At 36.9% G+C, this 20,637-nt stretch overlaps 1 protein-coding gene across 2 annotated transcripts; it reads right to left on the reverse strand.

The window, feature by feature from the left end:
• Positions 1-866: 866 nt before the first annotated feature.
• LOC119774837 (protein FAM83F-like) lies at positions 867-19,970 on the reverse strand. 2 transcript variants are annotated; one of them, XM_038272532.1, is made up of 6 exons: positions 19,949-19,970; positions 19,293-19,799; positions 9,885-10,052; positions 7,416-7,537; positions 2,437-3,122; positions 867-1,659 (listed from the first exon to the last, which is right to left on the reverse strand). In XM_038272532.1, the coding sequence occupies exons 2-6, from the start codon at positions 19,773-19,775 to the stop codon at positions 1,586-1,588; spliced, it is 1,533 nt and encodes a 510-aa protein (XP_038128460.1). In that variant the 5' UTR covers positions 19,776-19,799; positions 19,949-19,970; the 3' UTR covers positions 867-1,585. The 2 variants fall into 2 exon arrangements, with proteins under 2 accessions (XP_038128460.1, XP_038128461.1); XM_038272533.1 differs by lacking the exon at positions 19,949-19,970 and adding an exon at positions 19,903-19,924.
• Between the last annotated feature and the right edge of the window lie 667 nt (positions 19,971-20,637).

The raw sequence follows: 20,637 nt of genomic DNA on the forward strand, positions 1-20,637 counted from the left end.
GCATTTAACAGGTAGAATTCGTTTTTGATTACGTTTGTTTATTAAAAGGAAGGTAAAATGTCAATTTATTCATTAAAGAAAACGGGCTTTTAAAGGACCATACAAAACTTGTACACTCTGGTTCTTCTATTTTTATACTGGTCACATTTCAGCTGTGGAATGGCGTCCATTCTTTAACCAGTTTATTTGCAAGGCAGATAATGTGTTGTGCAAGCCACTATAGAAATAAACAGCATGCCATAGCTTATCCTAGAGGTGTTCAGTGAGGCTGAGGTTAAAAGCATGAATACCTTTTGTGCTTTTAACTTTCAAATTCTGAATGAAATCTTTGATGAACCAAAACCTGTGGACTTGACATCTTGAAGAATCGAGTTTGGTCTATAAGAGTGCGGGTATGGTATTGGCACTGGTTGCAAAGTCTCATCTTGATATCTTTCCTTGTCAAGACCATCTTCAATGATGACAGACTTGGTAGAGTTCTATAGTAGGACACATTGCCTCAACTAAAAGCTGCTGGAAACCTGCATCCATTTACTGTATTGCTAAGATTGTTACCATAACACTAACAAGTGACCAAGCATGCTTTTACCAAGTTAACTACAGTTCCTAGATATATTATTGTTTCAGTGTGTTCTTTTCAATTTTTTCTAAGAAAACCAGTAATCAGCGGATTCAACCATTAGAAAGAAAAGCTAACAATCATAAAAACAATCCAAAACCATTTATACTGTTGCCATTTTCTTAAAGTCATCTAGAGTTACCAAAGTAAGGCGATGTATATGTGCATTAGTGTGATGCAGTTATTTTCCAGGAAGTCATATATTTTTGGTAAAAAAAAACAAAAAACAAACATGTAATGAATATATATATTTCAAAATAAACGTTCCTATTAATGCTCTGTTAGCAGTATGAGTAATGAATGAACTTCATTGCAAACTTAGACCAAGCCCAAAAATATCTTTGGACAGTATGCATTTTAATAGGAAGAATCTCTATGGCTCAGTAGGTTTCAAAATGCAGCATTTTAAAATACAACCATAAGACAACTGCTTGCAACTCATCAAAAGACAAAAAGTATATCCTCCAGAACAATATAACCATGATTTTATAACAGGTTATAAAAAGAGCAACTGTTAGTTATTTACTCTGTAGTTGATCCTTCGGATGAACAGATGCAACACACAAAAATAAACCCTGATTGTTTTTTAAACATTCAACATTCTAATCCCAAATCCCTTTTAAGGTGGCTCAGAGGCAACACAATACAGTCATGGAAATCATCCTTGTTTTCTTCTTCTTTTTTTTAAGGTAATACACTCTTAGACAGAATAATTAATAAATCTTTCCTCGACTGTATACGTAAAAAAACAGAGATTCTAGCAGATCAGCGTAAACCACCTAGTTACACATTATATGAGACATAAAACTACCATATGTAAATCAATACCTGAAGGACTGTACGTTAATCTGGTCTTGCTTTATGGTGCAGGTAATTGCAGAGTGTCAGTTCAGTTTAATAAAGTAAGTTTCTAATCTGTTACTGAACACTGAAGTGTACACTGACAGAAACAGCAGCATGTTCAGTTTAGGATGTTTTACATCCTGACGGTCCTTTACGACGACTCTTTACACTCTTCCCACTTTTTCCACTCTTTAGACCTGTGGAGAGATGGAAAAAAAATTATTAAAAAAGAAAACAGTTTGATAAATCACTGAGAATTATTTTCAAACAAACAAGGCAAGTAATGAATTTCCCTAAATAAACTTTGCTAGAATCTTATAATCTTTTTTAATTTTTCCTTTTGCACTAATTGGTTAATTGTAAAGTTGCTGGTCGTTGTGCTTTTCACCATCTCCTACCTTTGCTGTTTTGGTTCTTATACGCCAGACATTTTTGTGTCAAAACAGCATTTAATGCCAAATGTGTAATTGAATACTTGCCAGGAGAATGTTTTTATATTTGTTTTCTAACCAAAGATTTGTCTATATTTTACAGGGTTTAGGTCATGATGGATACTAGCAATAAAGGGTCTGATTGCATTATATCTCAGACCTAGCAGACTCAGTCTAGGAAAGGAAAAGAACCAAATTAGTTGATCCAGAGTGCCACTCATTTTATTTAGGTTAAAATGCATAACTGCATTCAATCATTTCTGAGAAACTTTTATGACCATTTGTATCCAGATTATATGACAGTACTGTAGTCATAAATACAGTACTAAACCATTAAACAAATTGTTTAAGGGACATACAGAAAATGAAACATTTGAGTATGAATATATTAAATGCAAATGTGTACTATAGGTGTAAAATGAAGGTAAGAATGGAATCAGTTCATGATTTTTTTTTTATAGAAGTTGAAGTGTATAGTCTCATCTATTCACAATGGGTTTTTGTAAAGGGACATTGGTAGATACTAATCAGTTTGTTACTTACTCTCTCTGTCATGTGCAGTGTTGACAGTTTGCTGAGATGATGCTTTCTGGTCCAGTTTAGAAAGCTTCTTACTCCCTTTAGTTGGAGTTACTGGAGCCCCCTCAAAACTGTTTTCTATTTCATCAATTGGGTGATTTTCTGCTAGTAGGGGACTGATGATCTCTTTAGCAGACGATTTTTTCTTAGACTTAAAACTGAACCATTTCTTCTTTACTTTGGCTGGTTCCTCTGCGCTCTCAGTTGGGGCCTCTGAGAGCATTCGGTCTATCTTAACACTGCTGGCTAATCGGGGCCTTCCCTCCTCCTCAGGTATATCTGCAATATCCCCCTTGGGTAGAAGGTCTTGCAGTGATCTTGCGGGACGTGGAGGACCTCCGAACAACAGAGAGTATTTGGGGTTGTAGTATTTGTGGGCAGGAACCTGGAGCTCTGGATTCTGAGAATCTCCTAGGCTCACTTGGAAACGGGATGTGGTTGCTGGTAAAGGAGGACGTTTGGGCTCCGATTTGGAGCGAATCGTGGCGGCCACTTTGGAAGCTGGAGGACTAACATGAAACTCCTTGTAGAGGTCCACTTTGTCAGATATGGCGTATAACTCACGAAAATCTCTGTCGAAGAAGTCAACCACCTGCCCTGTCATCACAGTGATCATATTTCTGTCCATACGAGATGCAGACCAAGAGAAACTGAAACAGACCAAAGAGAAAATTAACTGATTTTAATGACGTCCATCAGCTTTTTCTCCATTATGTTTACAGTGACAATGTGCCAATTTCATAAAAAAAGAATACAATAAATAAATAAAATTATTATTTATTAAATATGTTGAACAAGAATTTTAATCTAATATTCCTCTCTTTATCACTTTACTTTTCAAAATTCAGATTTTTGGATGTAAATCCAAAAGAAAAGGGAAAAAAAAAACATCTTATCTTTAGAATATTTGTCATGATAACAGCTTGCCCTCTTTTCTGTTCCTGTTTTAAAATATTTAACAATATACGCCATGTTAATGCATCATGAGAAAGATATTTTCCAGGAATATTGTTATTAGCTAAACAGTACATCAGCCTGGTGCAAAACCTACAGAACTCTGTTGAAAGAAATTTATCAAAAATAGAAGCAGTTATTTTAACCTTTGATTAAAAAAACGTTCATGGTTATAAGAGCATCACATATAAACACACTAATATTTGTAATTATCCCCTATGGACTGATAATAAAAATTTCAAGACTGCCTATACCATAGAAATTCAGAACTTAATTACAAAAATGTAAACTAAAATGTGAAAATATTAAACATAAAACATTTTCTTCAGAAGAATGCAAGAAAATTATTCTATCCTAATTGAAAATATACAAAGAAAGCAACCATTAAAGAGAGAAATAATCATAGTCTTTATCCAAAAATATGAAGGAAAATAACACAACATTTTTTCTGAATATACTAAAGGCCTTCCTTTTACAGAAATCAACTACAGCACTTTTACACCTTTTGGGGCCTGAAAGGAAAGAAAATTCTGAAATTTAACCAAAAACAAAGAGGTATGGATCTGTCAGTCCTGTTTTATGCTTCCTTCACTGGCTATGATGAATTTTCTGTGAAATTTAAAGTTTTATTGGGTTTTCAAGTGTATTGGTCAATCTGATATAATTGAGCTTATGAGGCCCAACACCTGAGATCAGCCTACCAGCTCCTGTTAGCTGCCTATCAAGTCCTCACAGTCGTTAGATCAGTTTAGGGTACCTCTTTCCCCTGAACAAAGCTCTTGTCAGATAATGTAATCAGACGATGAAGTGCGTGCTATTGTTATATCTTCCAGACCCTAACACCCTGTTCCTTTATTTGAGACGTCTTTTGAAATCGAACAGAAGTTTTTCAGGCTGTGTTGTTGTGCTGAAATTCAATTGCCCATTAAAGGGGCTGAAAAAAAACAAAACAATGTCCTCTATTTTAAAATAGTTTGCCCATTTTGGAGACTCACAGAACAACATCAACCGGTGAGATCTGATTTAATAATCCTAATCTGAGCAGAGATTCTTTAAACCACAGTTTAAGATTCATGAAATCTTGATCACATTAGTAAAAAAAAGAAAAGAAAAAAGATCGACACTCCTTAATTTTGCCCAAAAAAAAAATCAAGATTTTTTTTAAATGCAGTTAAAGCTACAGTGTGTAATAATTACAGGCATATAAATTCAGAAATTTAATATATTATACATAACTATGTTATTTATCATCACCTATGAGCTCAGCCTTTTAACCATAACATTTGCGTTGCCTTAGAATTCGTTATTTATAATTACATAGGAGCGGGTCTCGCAGCCATGGAGGCAGACATCTTTGTGCTACGGCAGCGCAGAGGCAACAAACTAGCGATTGCGAGATCTCCCATGACGCTCGAAAATAACTACGGCAAGTTGAGAGAGATGAACTGAGACGGTACTGAACAGTAGATGGCAGTATTATGCCTGAGAAGCGTTTAGTCTGCCTGAAACCAAAGAAGAAGAAGAAGCAGGTATACTGCGCCTCGGTAACAAGAAAGGTAAACAAGGCGGCAGGCGTGAGTGACTTTGCAAACTGTTTGGCACTGTGTGGCCAAACATCAGACGAATGGAGGATCATGCCTACTCTGTATCACAACGAAAAGCGGCGGACACCGAACCCCCGTCATCTAAGAAGCGGAAACACGACGAGAATAAACGCAAGAGTGACAAGAAACGACAAAAAACACGGATCAACATTGGCACGGCATTTACACGATGGAAGTCACTGATGGAGGAAAAAGGTTTTCAAAGTGACGCTCAAGTTGCCAGTTTTCTCTTGGACAGGTAATTAATCCTATACACACAATTGTCTAATATCACTGCAGTTTTTGGAGTACAGGATGCTCAGACCTGTCTAAAACAATAACATGCTGCGTGATGATGCTGTTACTCTCCAGTATACTTATTCAGCAACGTCCCTGACGTTTCACAGGTAATGATTCAGTAATTTTCTGTAAAATAATTTTCTGGATATATACCTCGGTTACTTCTCTCCGGCTCCTTTGGAGATCTTCAAGCCTTTCCTCCTCTGCTCTCACCCCGCTGGCTCCCCTCTCTCGCCTGGCCCCAGCTGCACGCTCACCCCGGCCTCTCTGCCCTCTTCCTTTCCCTATTCCTTGCCTTGTAACCCCCGTGCCACAAACAAGACTTGGACTCTGTAAACGGGGAATATATATTCTTCCAGCGAACACAATCTCGCTGTTAAACTAATGACTACAATTACTTCGTCTGTTTATATCACCATGCAAAGCAGCTCACCAAAACGTCACAACGACGTAGAAAAAATAACGGGTATATTTATTATCTTAAGTCTACAGGAAATCTATACCCTACACAGACTAATGAAATACTATCTGTAAAATTATCTATGTAAACAAACCTCATCACTTGAGAAGGTAGGTGATGCGGACGTCGTGGAAGACATTTTGTCCCGTAACGCTCGCCGTACTGTTGGGGGGGAGAAGCGGTGGGGGGGAGACGTTCATGTTGCTGCAGTCTGCAGTCTGACCGCTAGATGTCGCTGAAAATTACACACTGTAGCTTTAACAAATTAAAAATTCTGTCTTTATTTGGGAAATGAAAGCCTACTAATTTCTACTTTTCCCCAAAACATAGCTTTTTAAATAGACATAAACTCATGACACCAGTATCACAACACCTAAAATAGCCTACTGAATAATTCTCCTCTTAAATATGCTTAAACTAAATCAAATATAAACGAATGTCTGCCACCACAGTAACATATAGACAATTACATAATGGGATGTTTAGAATATTAACAGAAACGGAAACGGTAACCCATTGCAAATGAAGAAGGAATATTACAAAATGATCACTAAATCACTCAATACCTCCTTCTCCCCACTGCCTATTGGACTTAAAGGAGAAGTTCGGTTTTTTACACTTTAAGCCCATTTTCTGTAGTGTCCAGGATGAAATCGAATGATCGACACCAAAAGTTTGACAATTGGTCCTGTCTCTGCTTTTTGGCTCATTTAGAATCAACCCCTGGCTGCTTTAGAATGGCTTGCATAGAGCATGTCCGATAATGTCCTTAAAACAACCTTAAACGTTCTTTTTTTAAAATATGCTACTCACCGGGTCGTCAGCGCTGTTCAATGACGTTCCAAAAAAAGTTTTGTAAAGAAAAAACGTTCCTGTAGTGTTTTATTTAGCATTTTGTAAATCCCATTGAGTTCTGTTGGAATAGTCAATATTCCCCTGCCACCGGAAACGGAAATGGGGCCTGATTACACAGTTGTTGTCTTTTCGCTTCACTCTGTGTATTCCGACGTCGAGGTGCTAACGTCTCTGTTAAACACTTTAAAAAACTCTGAAAATGGAATACGAAAGGTGGATTCTTGATTCTCGACGTCGGAGTACACAGAGTGAAGCGAAAAGACTACAACTGTGTAAACAGGCTCCATTTCCGTTTCCGGTGGCAGCGGAATATTGACTATTCCAACAGAACTCAATGGGATTTACAACAGCGCTGACGACACGGTGAGTAGCATGTTTTAAAAAAAGAACGTTTAAGGTTGTTTTAAGGACATTACCGGACATGCTCTATGAAAGCCATTCTAAAGCAGCCAGGGGGGGATTCTGCATGAGCCAAAAAGCAGAGACAGGACCAATTGTCAAAATTTTGGTGTCGATCATTCGATTTCATCCTGGACACTACAGAAAATGGGCTTAAAGTGTAAAAAACCGAACTTCTCCTTTAAGTGTTATCAGATTAAATGGTAACATCAACTGGTGGCAACTTAATAGTCCATATTTTACAAGATCAGTTTTATTATAAGAAGCTCAGCAAAGGGAAAAATGTCTACTGATCACTTCTAGTTTAAAAGATATTTCGATGAAGTTCAAATAAATCTGAAAAAGATTGACTTTCTTTAGCATGAACTTCTTATTTAAACATACAATCTTACCTGAAAGAGCCAAAAGCAACTTTGTCTCCATCAACCAGCATGTATTTACTACAAAGCGAACCAGGGAGTTTGCCAAAAGACAAACTGAAACCAACACCTTGAAGCATTCGTACTCGAATATACTGCAACAACACAGAATTTAAAAAAAGTGTTATACGCGAGGTAAGAAAACAGTCGATACAATCTAAGCATGTTTGTCTGAATAAGTAAATGTTAATGAAAGAGAAATATCAATTGAAAGTTATATCTTTGCTTGATTTTGTAACTCATGTGCAGTATAACATTTAATTGATGATCTTGTTCTTCTCATTGGCGAAAAACCTTGAGATGCATTAGCGCCACCAACTGGTATGAAGTTTAAGTGCTTCATCAAGGGTTAAAGAACACAAGGTTTTGTTAATTCATGATACTTACTTATAAATATGCAATTTGTACATGTAGTTTTGCAAAGTTTTTACATTGTAACTTTTATTCATAATTTATAAAATTGTATTTTCAATGATAAAATGGCAAAAATGTTTAATGATCTCTTTAAGACATCTGTTGTCACATGTACATGAGAGTGGCAACAGGGAGCAAACATAATTGTTAAGTTTAGTTATGTTTATTTACTAGGGCTGCAACTAACGATTATTTTAAAAATCGATGAATCGGACGATTATTTTTTCGATTAATCGATGAATCGGACAAAAAATATTTTTTATATTAACCTCTTTATTCCAAAATAAACATTATAGACAGAACAAACAAGCACACAAGTACAGGTTGCTCATTAACTGTACTGGTGCAATATGAAAAATAAATGTTTGTGTTAAAACTACGCAAACTTACATGAGAAATGTAGATGTACATCCACAAAATATAGGGTACTTTGTTTCATAAAGCGCAAAAAAAGACATTTTTGTTTTTAAAAGCCTCTAAGGGGTTCAAACAATAGGCCCCCCCATTTCAACAAATGAGTTTTTTTTAGACTAGAAGAGTTCTGCCTTTTAAGACAGGAAAGTACAGCAGTTAAAGTTGCTACTTGAGAAAATACTGAACCATAGAGATAAAAATAGCCCTGTGATTCAAATTATAAATTGTATTTGGAATAAAAATGAGAGAACTAGGGGTGCTAAAAAACACGTCCTCCAAAGACAGATATTTACATGGGAATGTGGCATATAATTAATTGACATATTACTGATCTTGCTGGATTTTATTCTGCTTTACTTCTATAAATTGCAGGATCATCTTTACTTTATCTTTGCCAGATTTAAACTTTAAAAGTCTTGCCCTCATAATTTGCAAGTTAATTTATTTATAAAGTAAATGTAAACGCTGCTTAAGCTAGTTCAAATGAAATTTAAAGTAAAATAAGTAGCCAACCTTATCACTGTCTGTAACCTACTAACAAGATAAGGAAAGCATCAGATGAGCTACCTGAGAAACTAACGTAACGTTTCCCCACTTTAAAACCAAACAAACATGGTGGTTCCGTGCCATGTTAATTTCTTTTGAAAAAAGTTGCATGTTATCACTTTTTTCACTTTACAAAGCGCAGGCTATTTTAATTATTGTGATCAATTTGCGCCGTCAATCCCGGTGCATGCGCGCTTCATTTGCAGTCTGGACGCTGAGGCTCTGACTGAGAGGGACTCCTGCGGGAAAACGCGGTTGGGGTGGGGGAGGCGCCCCACGGCAGAGTAGGAATGATACATGCTTTCACGTAAGAGTCTCCAAAAGCCACCAGTGACACCGAAAAAAGTCGCCAGATTTGTCGCTAGTCGCTTTTTTGAAAAATAGTCGCTGGAGGGGTCTGAAAAGTCGCGGAGTTGGCAACACTGCTCCTGCGGCGCTGACTCGCTCTGCCGTATTTTTTTTCCTTCCTCTTTCAGTCAAGAGGCAGTGATGACGGCGCAGCGGATGACGTAATAATCGCGCGACACAACTAATCGATGATGAAATTCGTTGCCAACGCTTTTAAAAGTCGATTTTTATCGATTTTATCGATTCGTTGTTGCAGCCCTATTATTTACTCATGTTTAAAAATTCCGACACTAATGCACATATTTTTATTGACAGTTACCTTACACCATAGTTCTAAGATTGCAGTCAATACTCAGATCTTTCAGAAATAGTCACACATTAAAATCATATTATGCTGTTTGCAGATCTGGCTCATTAGTTACTGCAACAAACAGCATTATTCATGATAAGATGGCAACATAACATTAACTTAAAAAAATACCTGCATGGTATAAAAATGCTTTTTTGTTTATATTTTTCAATTTTATTTGTTTCATTTCTACTATTTTCTTTCAAACTCTCATATTTAAACCTAGACCCCTAGATCTCTGTAAACTGGACCTACATCCTAAATGCATAGCAGTATGGTAAAAAAAAAAGAACTGTGTTCTCCTATAAAAAACAATTACACCCTTTTCTTTATCACCTTAAAATGATGTTCACATTAAAGTGCAGACTTACTCGAAGTTGTTGTGCAGCAATCTGAAGTCTAGAACACACGTCCAGAAAGTGAGCAACAGCTTGCTCATCCAACACAATGTAAACAGGCACAGACCGACGGGAAGCTGCATCCATCAGGTCCTGCAGGATGTGAATATCTGTAAGCATGTCCATCACTATGGCAATGACCTGCAGAATAAAAATAAAAGTCAGAGGGTCTCTGAATTTTCACTGCAACATTTTCTAGAAGCTTACAGTGAAATTAGATAGTGTGACATAAAAAAAAAAAAAAAAAAACAGCCCTGCAGTTGAAGATTTCAACAAGCTATCAAACACACTGTCAAAAGAGAGGTAATATGAAGAGGAAAACCCTGGAACTCAACTTCTGCTTACTTCTTTAGCCGACATCTAGAACTCCAGTTTATGTTGGGATAGAGAGAGAAAAAGATCTACACGGAAAAGGGAGGAGGATTTACTGTGATAATGTTTGTTAAACAAAACTCCCTAAAACCCACTGCGGCTAAGGCCTACCATGATAAGACTAAAAAAACTGAAACAGAGGTTTAAACTGTTAGCAGAAAAGTAAACACACACAGATAAAGCTTTGAAACATAATCATGGTTTTAATTCTTAAATATGTGTTGTTTCAACATGAGGGGGGTAAATAGATCAGTTTCTTTTAGTGGGTTAATTAGACTGAAATTCTACTGACTTTCCGGACCTTAAATTTTTCTAACTAAGCCGGAAACTATGTCGGATGTCTTTTTTTGTATTAACATAATTCCCCACAAAATCTTAAAGAAGAAAACAAGTACCAATTCAAAAGTTATAAGTTTTTCTCATTTTATTTTTAACTGAAATAGTCCTGTGTTTCACTCCTGGAGTCTGCATGGTGTTTACATGTTCTCCTTGCATATGTGTGGCTTATTCCTCTTTCTTGTATCTTTTATTTGCCCTTAGAAGTGAGTTTGTAGATGCATGGTTGTTGGTCCTCTAGCTGGACATGTTTGTTTTCTTTAAGTCACCCCGTCGACATAATGAAATATAGACGAAGAAATACTGCCTTTGCCATGGTAAAGAATTCATTCGTCAACAATAAACAACTTCCTTTCACCCTTTAACACTACTTCTGGCAGTTAGAGGCGGCCACCTCTAAAATAAAAAAAAAAATTAATTAATTAAAACACTTTTTAAAAATGTAAACTTGAGTTGTACGGGACAGTTGTTATTGTCGCTACCCAATCTGTACCATCAGCTCATTTGCGGATGCACAACCAGATATACATCCCGGTCGCCCTTAATTTTAATTTGTGAAAAAAGACATAAATTACGTTTTTTCCAACCTTAAAAATAGGAAACGTACTAAACTATAATGCAGTAAAGGTTAATAATGCATTTCCTGAGAAAATAAATTCCTAAATCCTTTCTGTTTTATCACTTGTCGTTGCCCATCTTTACTGGAAATGGGATGCTATGCTGCTAACTTTTTCAGCTTTGTATTTAAACATAAATCTATTTTTTTTTAGTTCTATTTTTACTTCATTTCAACTTTGAGCAGAAACAATCTTGCTTTGCCTCACGTAACCGCTCACCAGTAGGAGAAAAAAATTATTTTGGTTGATATAGGCCCTTTAAAGTCTTTATTAACCAAAATAGTTTAAGCTTGATCTTTGATCTCATCACTCCACAGCCATGCTGCTGGAATTTTTTTACTGCTTTAAACATTTATTCTCTCTGTCAGGAAGTGGAAAGAAGAACTCTGACCCTGGCCAACAGAAGCTGTCAGCAGCAGGAGCAGGCAGCAGCAGTAGTGCATAAACTTCAAAGTGCATTGGATGTTCTGCAGCTTAAATAGTGTCCAAATCGTTAGGTTATGTCTGATACATTATAATGAGTGTGAAAGAGATGAAGAGCAGGAAAGCAGCATAGCTCCAGTTGACTGCCTAAAATAAACTGCAGTGCCGCCTCATAAATTGATTAAAACCCTTTTACATCAGGTTTTGACATGATCCAAACAGGAAATGCTTTTCTTTTGAAACATCTCAAGTAACAACGTGTCAATAGTAAGTTGTTTTTTGTTTTATTTCTAAGGACTCCGTGTCATTTACTGTGGAGGTTAGTTTTAGATACACTCAGGATGTCGTTGTTTTAATTTCACATAAACAGGTTTGTTTTAGTCAATTTTAAACCAAAATTCTGCAGATGTTGGAAATGTAAACTAACCCTTACACACTGCCAGAACAGCAATCTGCAGCTCTCTCACTGTACTTTAAAAAAAAATCTGAGAATTAATGAACTCGCAAACTCCATTTACCTCCCTTTACTGACATTTACTTCCAATAAACATTTCAGAGAACCCACTCTGCTCATAAAATTGCCCGATCAACTAATCATTAGCATAAACAACAGCCACTCAATTATCTACACTGACCAGCTCATTTCATGCATCATAACATAAAATAAACACTGTTCCATGGACTCAAGTCCCAAACAGAGTTCAGTTCATGTCTTGAGCTTAGATATTAAACCAGTCCAAGGGACGTTTGAACTTTGTTGTTTCTGCTACATGTATATATAAAGTAAAATTGTAAAAGTAATGCTTGACATGAATTTCTGGAATAATTAATGTGCTTTGCACTTTTAACATTCACAAATGTTTATGAAAACCTGGTTTGAATGAAATGTTTTAAAACATCTTAACTATGACACACTGTGACAAAACTATACAGCTCCATTATGTAACAACAGAAAAAGGAAATTGTTTTGAAAAGGTAAACTTATGTCTAAATGGAATCACTTCTGTATGAGATATTTATGTGCAATGCATGAAATATAGGACTTATTTTTCTTTAAAAATTCTTGAAACCATTCTTTCCAATACAACACTTGCAAAATAGGTGCATTTTAGTTTCTCTTGTCTCAAAAAAATTCTCCAATCTCATACAGAATCAGTCAGATTTCTCTAAACCAACTTATAGCTCATTCAAAAGTTGCAGCTACACTGATCACATAATTATTTAGACACATATGTTTACCAACAATATAGGTTTTCTGTTTTCTTTTCTTGTCTTCTATTAGTTTTTCAGTGTTCCTATGTCCTAACTAAAAAGGCAAAACATGATGCCTTCGAAATAAAAAGCAGTCTGGCGCCACCCCATCTAACCACTGAAACCTATGAATTGCCTGATCTGTGTGACAAAGGGTGAGTGAAACTTTTCCAAAGGATTCCCTGCTATTTGAAACAATCACGAGACGTAACTCGAGAACACTAAATATCAGGCAAAAATCAAACCCTTTCCTAAAGAAAACTACGAATCAAATAGAGCTTTGAAACATGTTCCAACATGCCCATTGCAAGCATGCAAAAAAAAAAAAAGTGTGGGATGTGTGTATTGTTTTGCCTTCTAAAGAAAAGGCATGGAAAAGATTAAGCTGAATTCCAGTGAATGTTTCTCTCTTTAGGTGACAAAGCTTACTTTTTCTGCTCAAAAGAAAAATGCTGAGCAGGCTCCTTAGTGTAATTACTGAAGCAGCAAGTTAGGGCATGCAGACAGCTGATTTTATCATATGCAACCAAAGTTAAACCTATCTAATAATATAAACAAATAATAATTTGCATGTAACCGTTTATGCTTTTTCTGTAATTCAACATATTCTGCGAATGTGTGGTGCTGATTAAGTTCCACTTTCTGTTTAATGCTTCTAGAAAACACTTTGTGATGTTACTGAAATATAGAATACCTAAGCAAGCATACGTAAGCAAGCAAGTAAAAACCACAAAGACTATTAAAGGGAAAGCAACTTGTCAAAGACAATGACATAAAACAAAGGGCAGGGCAGGACAAAAATGATGGGGGAATTCAGGAGTGTTCAAGAACAAAAGGAAAAAACTAATTCGAAGGAAAAAAGGGTAATCCGAAATTCAACGTCATTAATATTGTGTCCATTTAGAACATAATTTAGACCAAGTGAGAAAATTCTACCAATTAACAAAGCTTAACAGAAATTATGCACCATCTAAGCAGCTCCTTCTTCTGCTGTTTTGATGTTTTACCCATGTCTAAAATAATAGATTTTCCTCAATGAATAAATGCCTTCCTTTTGTCAGGTGTTTCTTTCCCAGGACCTATACACAGCAGTTATCAAACAGCTTATGGAAAATAACAATTTAGACTTACACAACTCATTGAAATTTCATTTTGTACAGCTTTCAGACAGGAAATAAGCAGCAGCTTAGCGGTGGAATGAGTATTTCCATTTCATAAAGTGCAGCAGTGAGATTTAGAAAAGCTGCTACAGTAGAACTGCAGGTCCATCTCAAACATCTTGTTCATCAGTAACATGATTACAGAAATAAAAATAAAAAAGAAGCTTTGTTTCAACAGTTAAATATCTTAACTAGGGCTGGGTACCGAACTTCGGTTCTTTTATGGTACCGACCGAAATGCTTCGGTTCTACAGAGTATCGAAACATGCCTCGTCTTTCGGTGCCAAGTTTCGGTGATTGGCTGTAACACTTAACGTGATTGCGTCATCCAGGAAAAATACACAGGTGGTCATGCCTACAGCCAGGGTTCATGTGTATCTGTTGTGAACTGGTTGTGAGCGTCGTGGAACCCCTTTAAAATGCCCCCCAGGTCAAAAGTGTAGCTTCACTTTATTAAGACTGATGCTAATAGTGCGCAATGCAATACATCGTGCACGGAAATAATTTAAGAGCAGAAAGTTGCTCGGTGTTTGACTGCAAGAAGAGCGGACCGCAGCCGGCGCGACCATCCTCCTCTCAGCAGCCCGTGGGCAGAGCAAAGCCAGAGCGGAGTGAATCATGCTGCTTTCAAACTGGACGCAGCAGAAGCAGCAAAATCACGTCTGCTAATTCCTTTTTTGCTGCTTCTACCAGTTAGTTCTGATGCGCGGCTGAAGAAGCTTTGCTGCTCTTGCTGCGCGGTGCAAAAGTGTGTCTGACGCGCGTTGGGCGGAGCTTCACTATCCTTTATTTGCCTTTCAGCTATATTTGCTGTGATCAGTGGGAATAAAGTAGTTTTATTATGTTTTTAAGTGGGAAAATCCACCTGAAAACTTCATCAGTGCAGTCAGTTCATCCTGCCTTCCAATATTTCTGTCGGAGCCGCTCAGACCCCCACATACCAGCGGTGCTCTGTCAGTAGGATCCCATTCAACGGGCTTGTTTGTCAGACATGGTAATATTTCTAAAGGGAAACTGCTAAGTAAAAAGGTCCTCACAATGTAACAGTGAATATTAGACACTGAATTTTTTTTTTTTTTTATGTAAGAGGAAAAATCTAAATGGAAAAATCAGAGCTTAAAATAAAACTCAAGATTTGTACTTTTTTATGTTGTGTAATTTTCTTTTTTTTTTTGAATTGATATTATAAAACTGGTATCGAAAAAAGTATCGTTCAGGAACCGGTATCGAAGTGAAGGTATCGGTATTGGTACCGGAACCGAAAATTTTTGAACAATACCCAGCCCTAATCTTAACAGTGACCAGCATCTTTGATGTCTTCCAGTCAGGTTTCCATGCTCACCACTGTACAGAGATTGCCCTCATCAGACATAACAACAGTAAGAAATGTGACCTGTGACCACAGTGCCGGTATTACTGGATCTCAGTCAAACTTTCAACACTGGTCATCAAGGGACATCACTTAAGCAAAGAGCTTAACTGGGTCAGTCCTTCCAGTATAGCACTATACTGCTTTGATATTCATTTCAAGTTAATGCTTGTATTAATCTGGAACTCTACATTTAAGATGCCAAAAATCCTATGCAGCTTTTCCAAAGGTTGAAAATTGGGTCCCTTCCTATTCAATAACTACATCCTCCCCAAAATGGTGTCAGTATTCTGCCAAAAGTCCACACACCCAATAAATATTCCTAATAGCAGCTTACTTCATACAGACTCTCATAAACTACTCCTCACACATGTTACATGTGCAAATACAGTCTCAATGGCCCCAATATATCTCCTCCTCTGCACGCGTTTGGTTTAATATCCCTGCATGTGCAGCCTCCCTACTTCTAGTGTGTGGACCTGTTTCTGTGCACTCATGTTAGTTTTTGTCACTTTGAAGGAGTTACCCAGAGAAAAAAAGGAACCCCTCTGGGACTGGCTACCTTTCAGGCAATCCTGCATTTTGAGTTGTGAGGCATCGCCAAGGTAACCAGCGTAAACTGTCTTCCCGTTTCCAGCTAATCTTTGAGATAGCAGAAACTATCAGAATATTTGACCTGGATTTTTTTCTATAGAGCTTGTATAACCCTGTACAAAGGACACCCTGCAGCCAGTCAGAATCCAGTATTCATCCAGACATTGTTATATCTAATGATGCCTTTGCTTATCTTCCAATTATGGAAGAGAAGTGTATAGCCTGAAGTTGCTTTGCCAGTAAGAAGAAGAGTACAGCTTGAAGAGGTGGGATTTCCTGAAAAGAGGCCAATTACAGATGGGTTGCTTTATCCGGTGGGAAACGCCTTCAAGGTGAAAGAAGTGAACACGAGCGCACAGAATCAGTTCCACACGTGAGGACCAGGGAGGCTTCACACGTATCGAAATCAAACCACGCATGCGCAGAGAAGGAACAAGAGCTCCAGTGTGATATATTGGAGCCCCGTAATATTCTATTGTATGTAACATATTAAACATATTTATGAGCATCTGTATGAAGTAAAGCTGCTCATAGGAGTATTTATTGTGTGTGGACTTCAGGTAGAATACTGATGCCATAGCCCCTACCGTAGATCTGATTATAACAAACAATATCATAAGTAACAAAAGATACAAGAATATACACATATCTACTTCAATGTCACGAGATTATTATAAACCACCTAAAATTTGGGTTGATCATATAAAATCAATAATGGAAAAATTATTTTTGGTCCAAAGGATTAGTGATCACGAGTTAGACAGCTTTAGTTTCTACTGCTATAAACTACAGATCCGGCTAATGCTAAATGGCTACAAAAGATTTACATACATAAAGATTTTAAAGATTTCCCAACTTTTCTTGATGGGTGATTGGCTGGTCCTCTAAGATTAATTTTTTTTAAACATCAATCTTTGTACTAAAATATTCTGTCATGTTTGTGGACATTAATATCTAAAGAGAAACACCTTCTTCTGGTCAGACCCAGTAATTCTGTGAAAGGGTGGAGTCAGAGTAAAAAAATATGCATGTCAAGGAGAAGGAGGGGGTCACTCCAGTAGCTGGAATTGCTGCCATTCAGCTTGCATTTCACTGGGAAGGGCCATTTTGAATGGCTGCTACTGTAATTGTGGCCTTCTTTTACCTGAAGAACATTTCCAGGATTAAAAGACCAATGTTCCAAGAAGATGTTAAAACTGTAACAGGGTCCTCACAGATCTGCCTAAAAAGAAACTACAGATGATTCAGAGCTACAGAACACTGTTGCTGTGGCATCTTAAAAAAAAGAAAGAGGTAGAGTAAAGCAACAGAGCTCTAAGGTCCTTACAATGTCTCCCTGCCTGCTTTACAGCCCTATAAACCAAAACTAGAGACAAGCATTCAGTTTTTGTGCTGTACTGATCTGGATGAACTTTCCAGAAAAATGCAAAAAAGCTAAAACCAAACCATGTGATCTTTTGAATAAATGTCAAGAACTCATTTGCTTAACATTCTCTTTGAATGTTCAATTTAAATGTATAACTGAAACATCGTTGTAAGTCAAGCCTATCTATACATGCCATCATTATACTATTTTCCCTGTGTCTTTTTTTCTTATATTTCCACCATGTAAAGCACTTTGAAATTTCATGACTCTCATCTGTTATAGAAAGGAACATGTCTTTCCTTGAAAAGGTTGAGATAAGCTTAGTAATAAAATAATAAATCCAAAACAATATCAAGAGGGTTTTATACATGCTCCTGTACTTTTGACCCACTTTTAAATAGGTAAGCTGAGCCAAAGTGATTTGTCATGAGCAAGAGGAACAGATGACTAAGCTTCGGCCCAGCGCTGAATGAGTAAACATTGCAGCCTCATTCAAGTCCAATGTTACAAGTTACCATGGAATAATCACAAACCAACCCCTCAATTAATGTTTATACTTACTGGACAGGACTCCAACTCATGAATGTAAGCCATTTGGAAAAGAAATTTACCATGCATGTTGTAATGAAAGTATATTTTCCATCTGACATTTCTGTTACCATTATAACTCTAAAATAATGGAGCTTTGGATTTAAAGTTGGATTTTTTTTTTAGCATTCACTCAGCATTCTCTTTGGATTTTATTTTTAAAATCAGGATAAGAGAAAGTGACAAGAGTACTATATTTATACATATCTTGATAAAAAAAAGAACTGTTTCGGAGCTAGATGGGGTTCCTGGGGTGGCCATGGCCACCCTTAGCCAATCATTGGCTAGCCCTGTGGCCACCCCTACCTTTTTTTCCCCCATCTAATACAGATGATGACAGCAGTAATACTCTCTAGTGGAATATTCAAAACATTTTTGTGTGTGTGTTGAATCACACACATCAATCTACTAACATCAAAGATGATAAATACAGAATTCATCTTCTTTTCAGAACTAGATTTAGTGTTATATGGGGTAAAGAGAAAAATATGTGTCTCTGCAAGTCATCTTGGAGTTTTTAGTGAATCCATAGATACATAATTTTAATCCAAACTTACAAAAAAAAAAATCAATTAATGTAGATATTAGTTCTTGTAAATATTAACTTTATGTAGAATGTTCATTGAAACAAGTAGTTCAGTAATGACGATGGAAAAGATTTACGCCCCAGAACTCAAAACTGAGTTTTATCCAATATACCTTTCATCTAGAAATTATGGATCTTTAAATATATGCATCTATCTGGTAGCAAAGGCTGTAGAAAAGGATAGTTTGTCTTTATTTAGAAAATATTGATGTTTTGCTCATTCCTGTTGGAACAGTGTAGATTGACCCTAAGGTTCTGGTGCCTATCCGTATTCGGCCACCCCTCATTATACATGGGTTATTGCCTGGCCAAATAATTTCTGGAAACCAATCTTTTTACATGTTTAGATCCACGTCCTATCGCCCCTTATGTGTTTAAAAGTAGCTGCTGGAATATCCCTTAAACATAGGAGGAATACACTGAATTTTGGGATATTGTGATTTTGTTGCAGTGAAAAGATTCCTAAAAATTGTGCAGGATTTATTATATAAAAATGCATGGCACCAAAACTACTATTGGCCCAGTTGGTCCACATGTGAATTAAATCATTGCACATCTGTTTGGAATAAATGTGTTTTGAGATTTTCCTGGATAAGCATGGTCAAACTTACCACTAATTTTATCATCATGTAAAGCAACTTATCTGCTTGGCACAGATTAAGTATAGTAATGTGACCATTCCCTTTTTTTTTTTTCTTCAAGCCTCTGACTCTCCTCACCTTGCTGGCCTCCTGTATGAGTCTTCTAACCACCTCCTTGATGTGAGGTCCGTTGTCTTTGGGCGGGTGTGTGTGCACGGCCACCCGGGTCACCCCTTTGAACAGCCCCCCGCTGGGCCAGCCGATGTCCAGCGACGGAACCTCAGTGTCCGACATCTGCGGCCAATAAGTGGAATTAACCCCAGAGTCCGCGTCGGTTCCACCAGAGGCTCCCTGCTCCGACCTGGAGGCAGCCGTCTTGCTGCTGCTGCTGTCAGAGTCATACTGTTTGAAAGTGCTTTGCAAAACTTTGACTTCCCTCGCAGACAAAAAGTCTTTGGCTTTGTCTTCCTTAAGACGCGTCTTAAAAGCCCCGTCCCCGTTCTTCAGCAGTTCCTCTATGGCACAACGCTGCTCCTCGCTGTAGTAAAACTCCGGTTTGTTCTCCGGTACTTTGGCTCCGATGTGCCCGTCCTCCATGACCATAAGCTGGGATTCAGCCATGGCTGCGGTAGACCACACACACCCCTATGGAAAAAAATAAATAAAAATAATAATTATAAAACAAAGAAAAGAGAAGAAAATCCTCCCCAACAATTCCCAGAATGCTTCCTCGGTATGACTAGCCTATCTGTGAGAGCACACAGGTAAAAATTAAGCTGGGAAAGTTTTCTTACCTGACCGGGAGCGTCAGCATGATGCCTTCACGTGCTGTTGGAAAAACGTAAACTGAATATATAAAATCTACTCACATGCTTTGAAAAAAAATGATATAGTGTTTATATTTAGTTTAATTATCTTTGTTTGAAATGATTTAATCACAAATATGTTATTTTTCATAATTATTTCACTGATAGGCCTCAATACATTATTTTTTTAAGGCTTACCCCTTTTTTTGTCTTATTTCAGCATTTCACTGGTTAAACTAGCAAAGGATATCCATATATATGTTTTAACAGTAAAGAAACGCTTGATTTTATCAAAGAAAAAGTTGTATGAAGTCATACCGTGATCTCACGGATGGAAAATCCTTCTAATAATTACAGAGTCCGATGATACTGAATTGTACATACAGCAATGCCAGCAGGAAAATATTATTCACCCTCCACAAGTTTCACATGTGCTCCTGGACTGTTAAAGTTGGTAATATGTGTATTATAATGGCCTACAAAAGGGCTTGTGAATGTTACGAAAGCAATATTGATTGTTGTATAAAAACACATTTAGTATTTGAGGAAAATATGAACATTTACCACTTGGTAGTTCACAACTTAGCTCACATTAGGTCTAATTTTACTGCATAGTGATATATTCTAAACTTAAGCTATTATTTTTTCAACAAAAATTATAAACATTTAATATTATA

This window comes from Cyprinodon tularosa, unplaced genomic scaffold (assembly GCF_016077235.1).
Source record: "Cyprinodon tularosa strain WSP-4 unplaced genomic scaffold, ASM1607723v1 ctg834, whole genome shotgun sequence".
Lineage (NCBI taxonomy): Eukaryota > Metazoa > Chordata > Actinopteri > Cyprinodontiformes > Cyprinodontidae > Cyprinodon > Cyprinodon tularosa.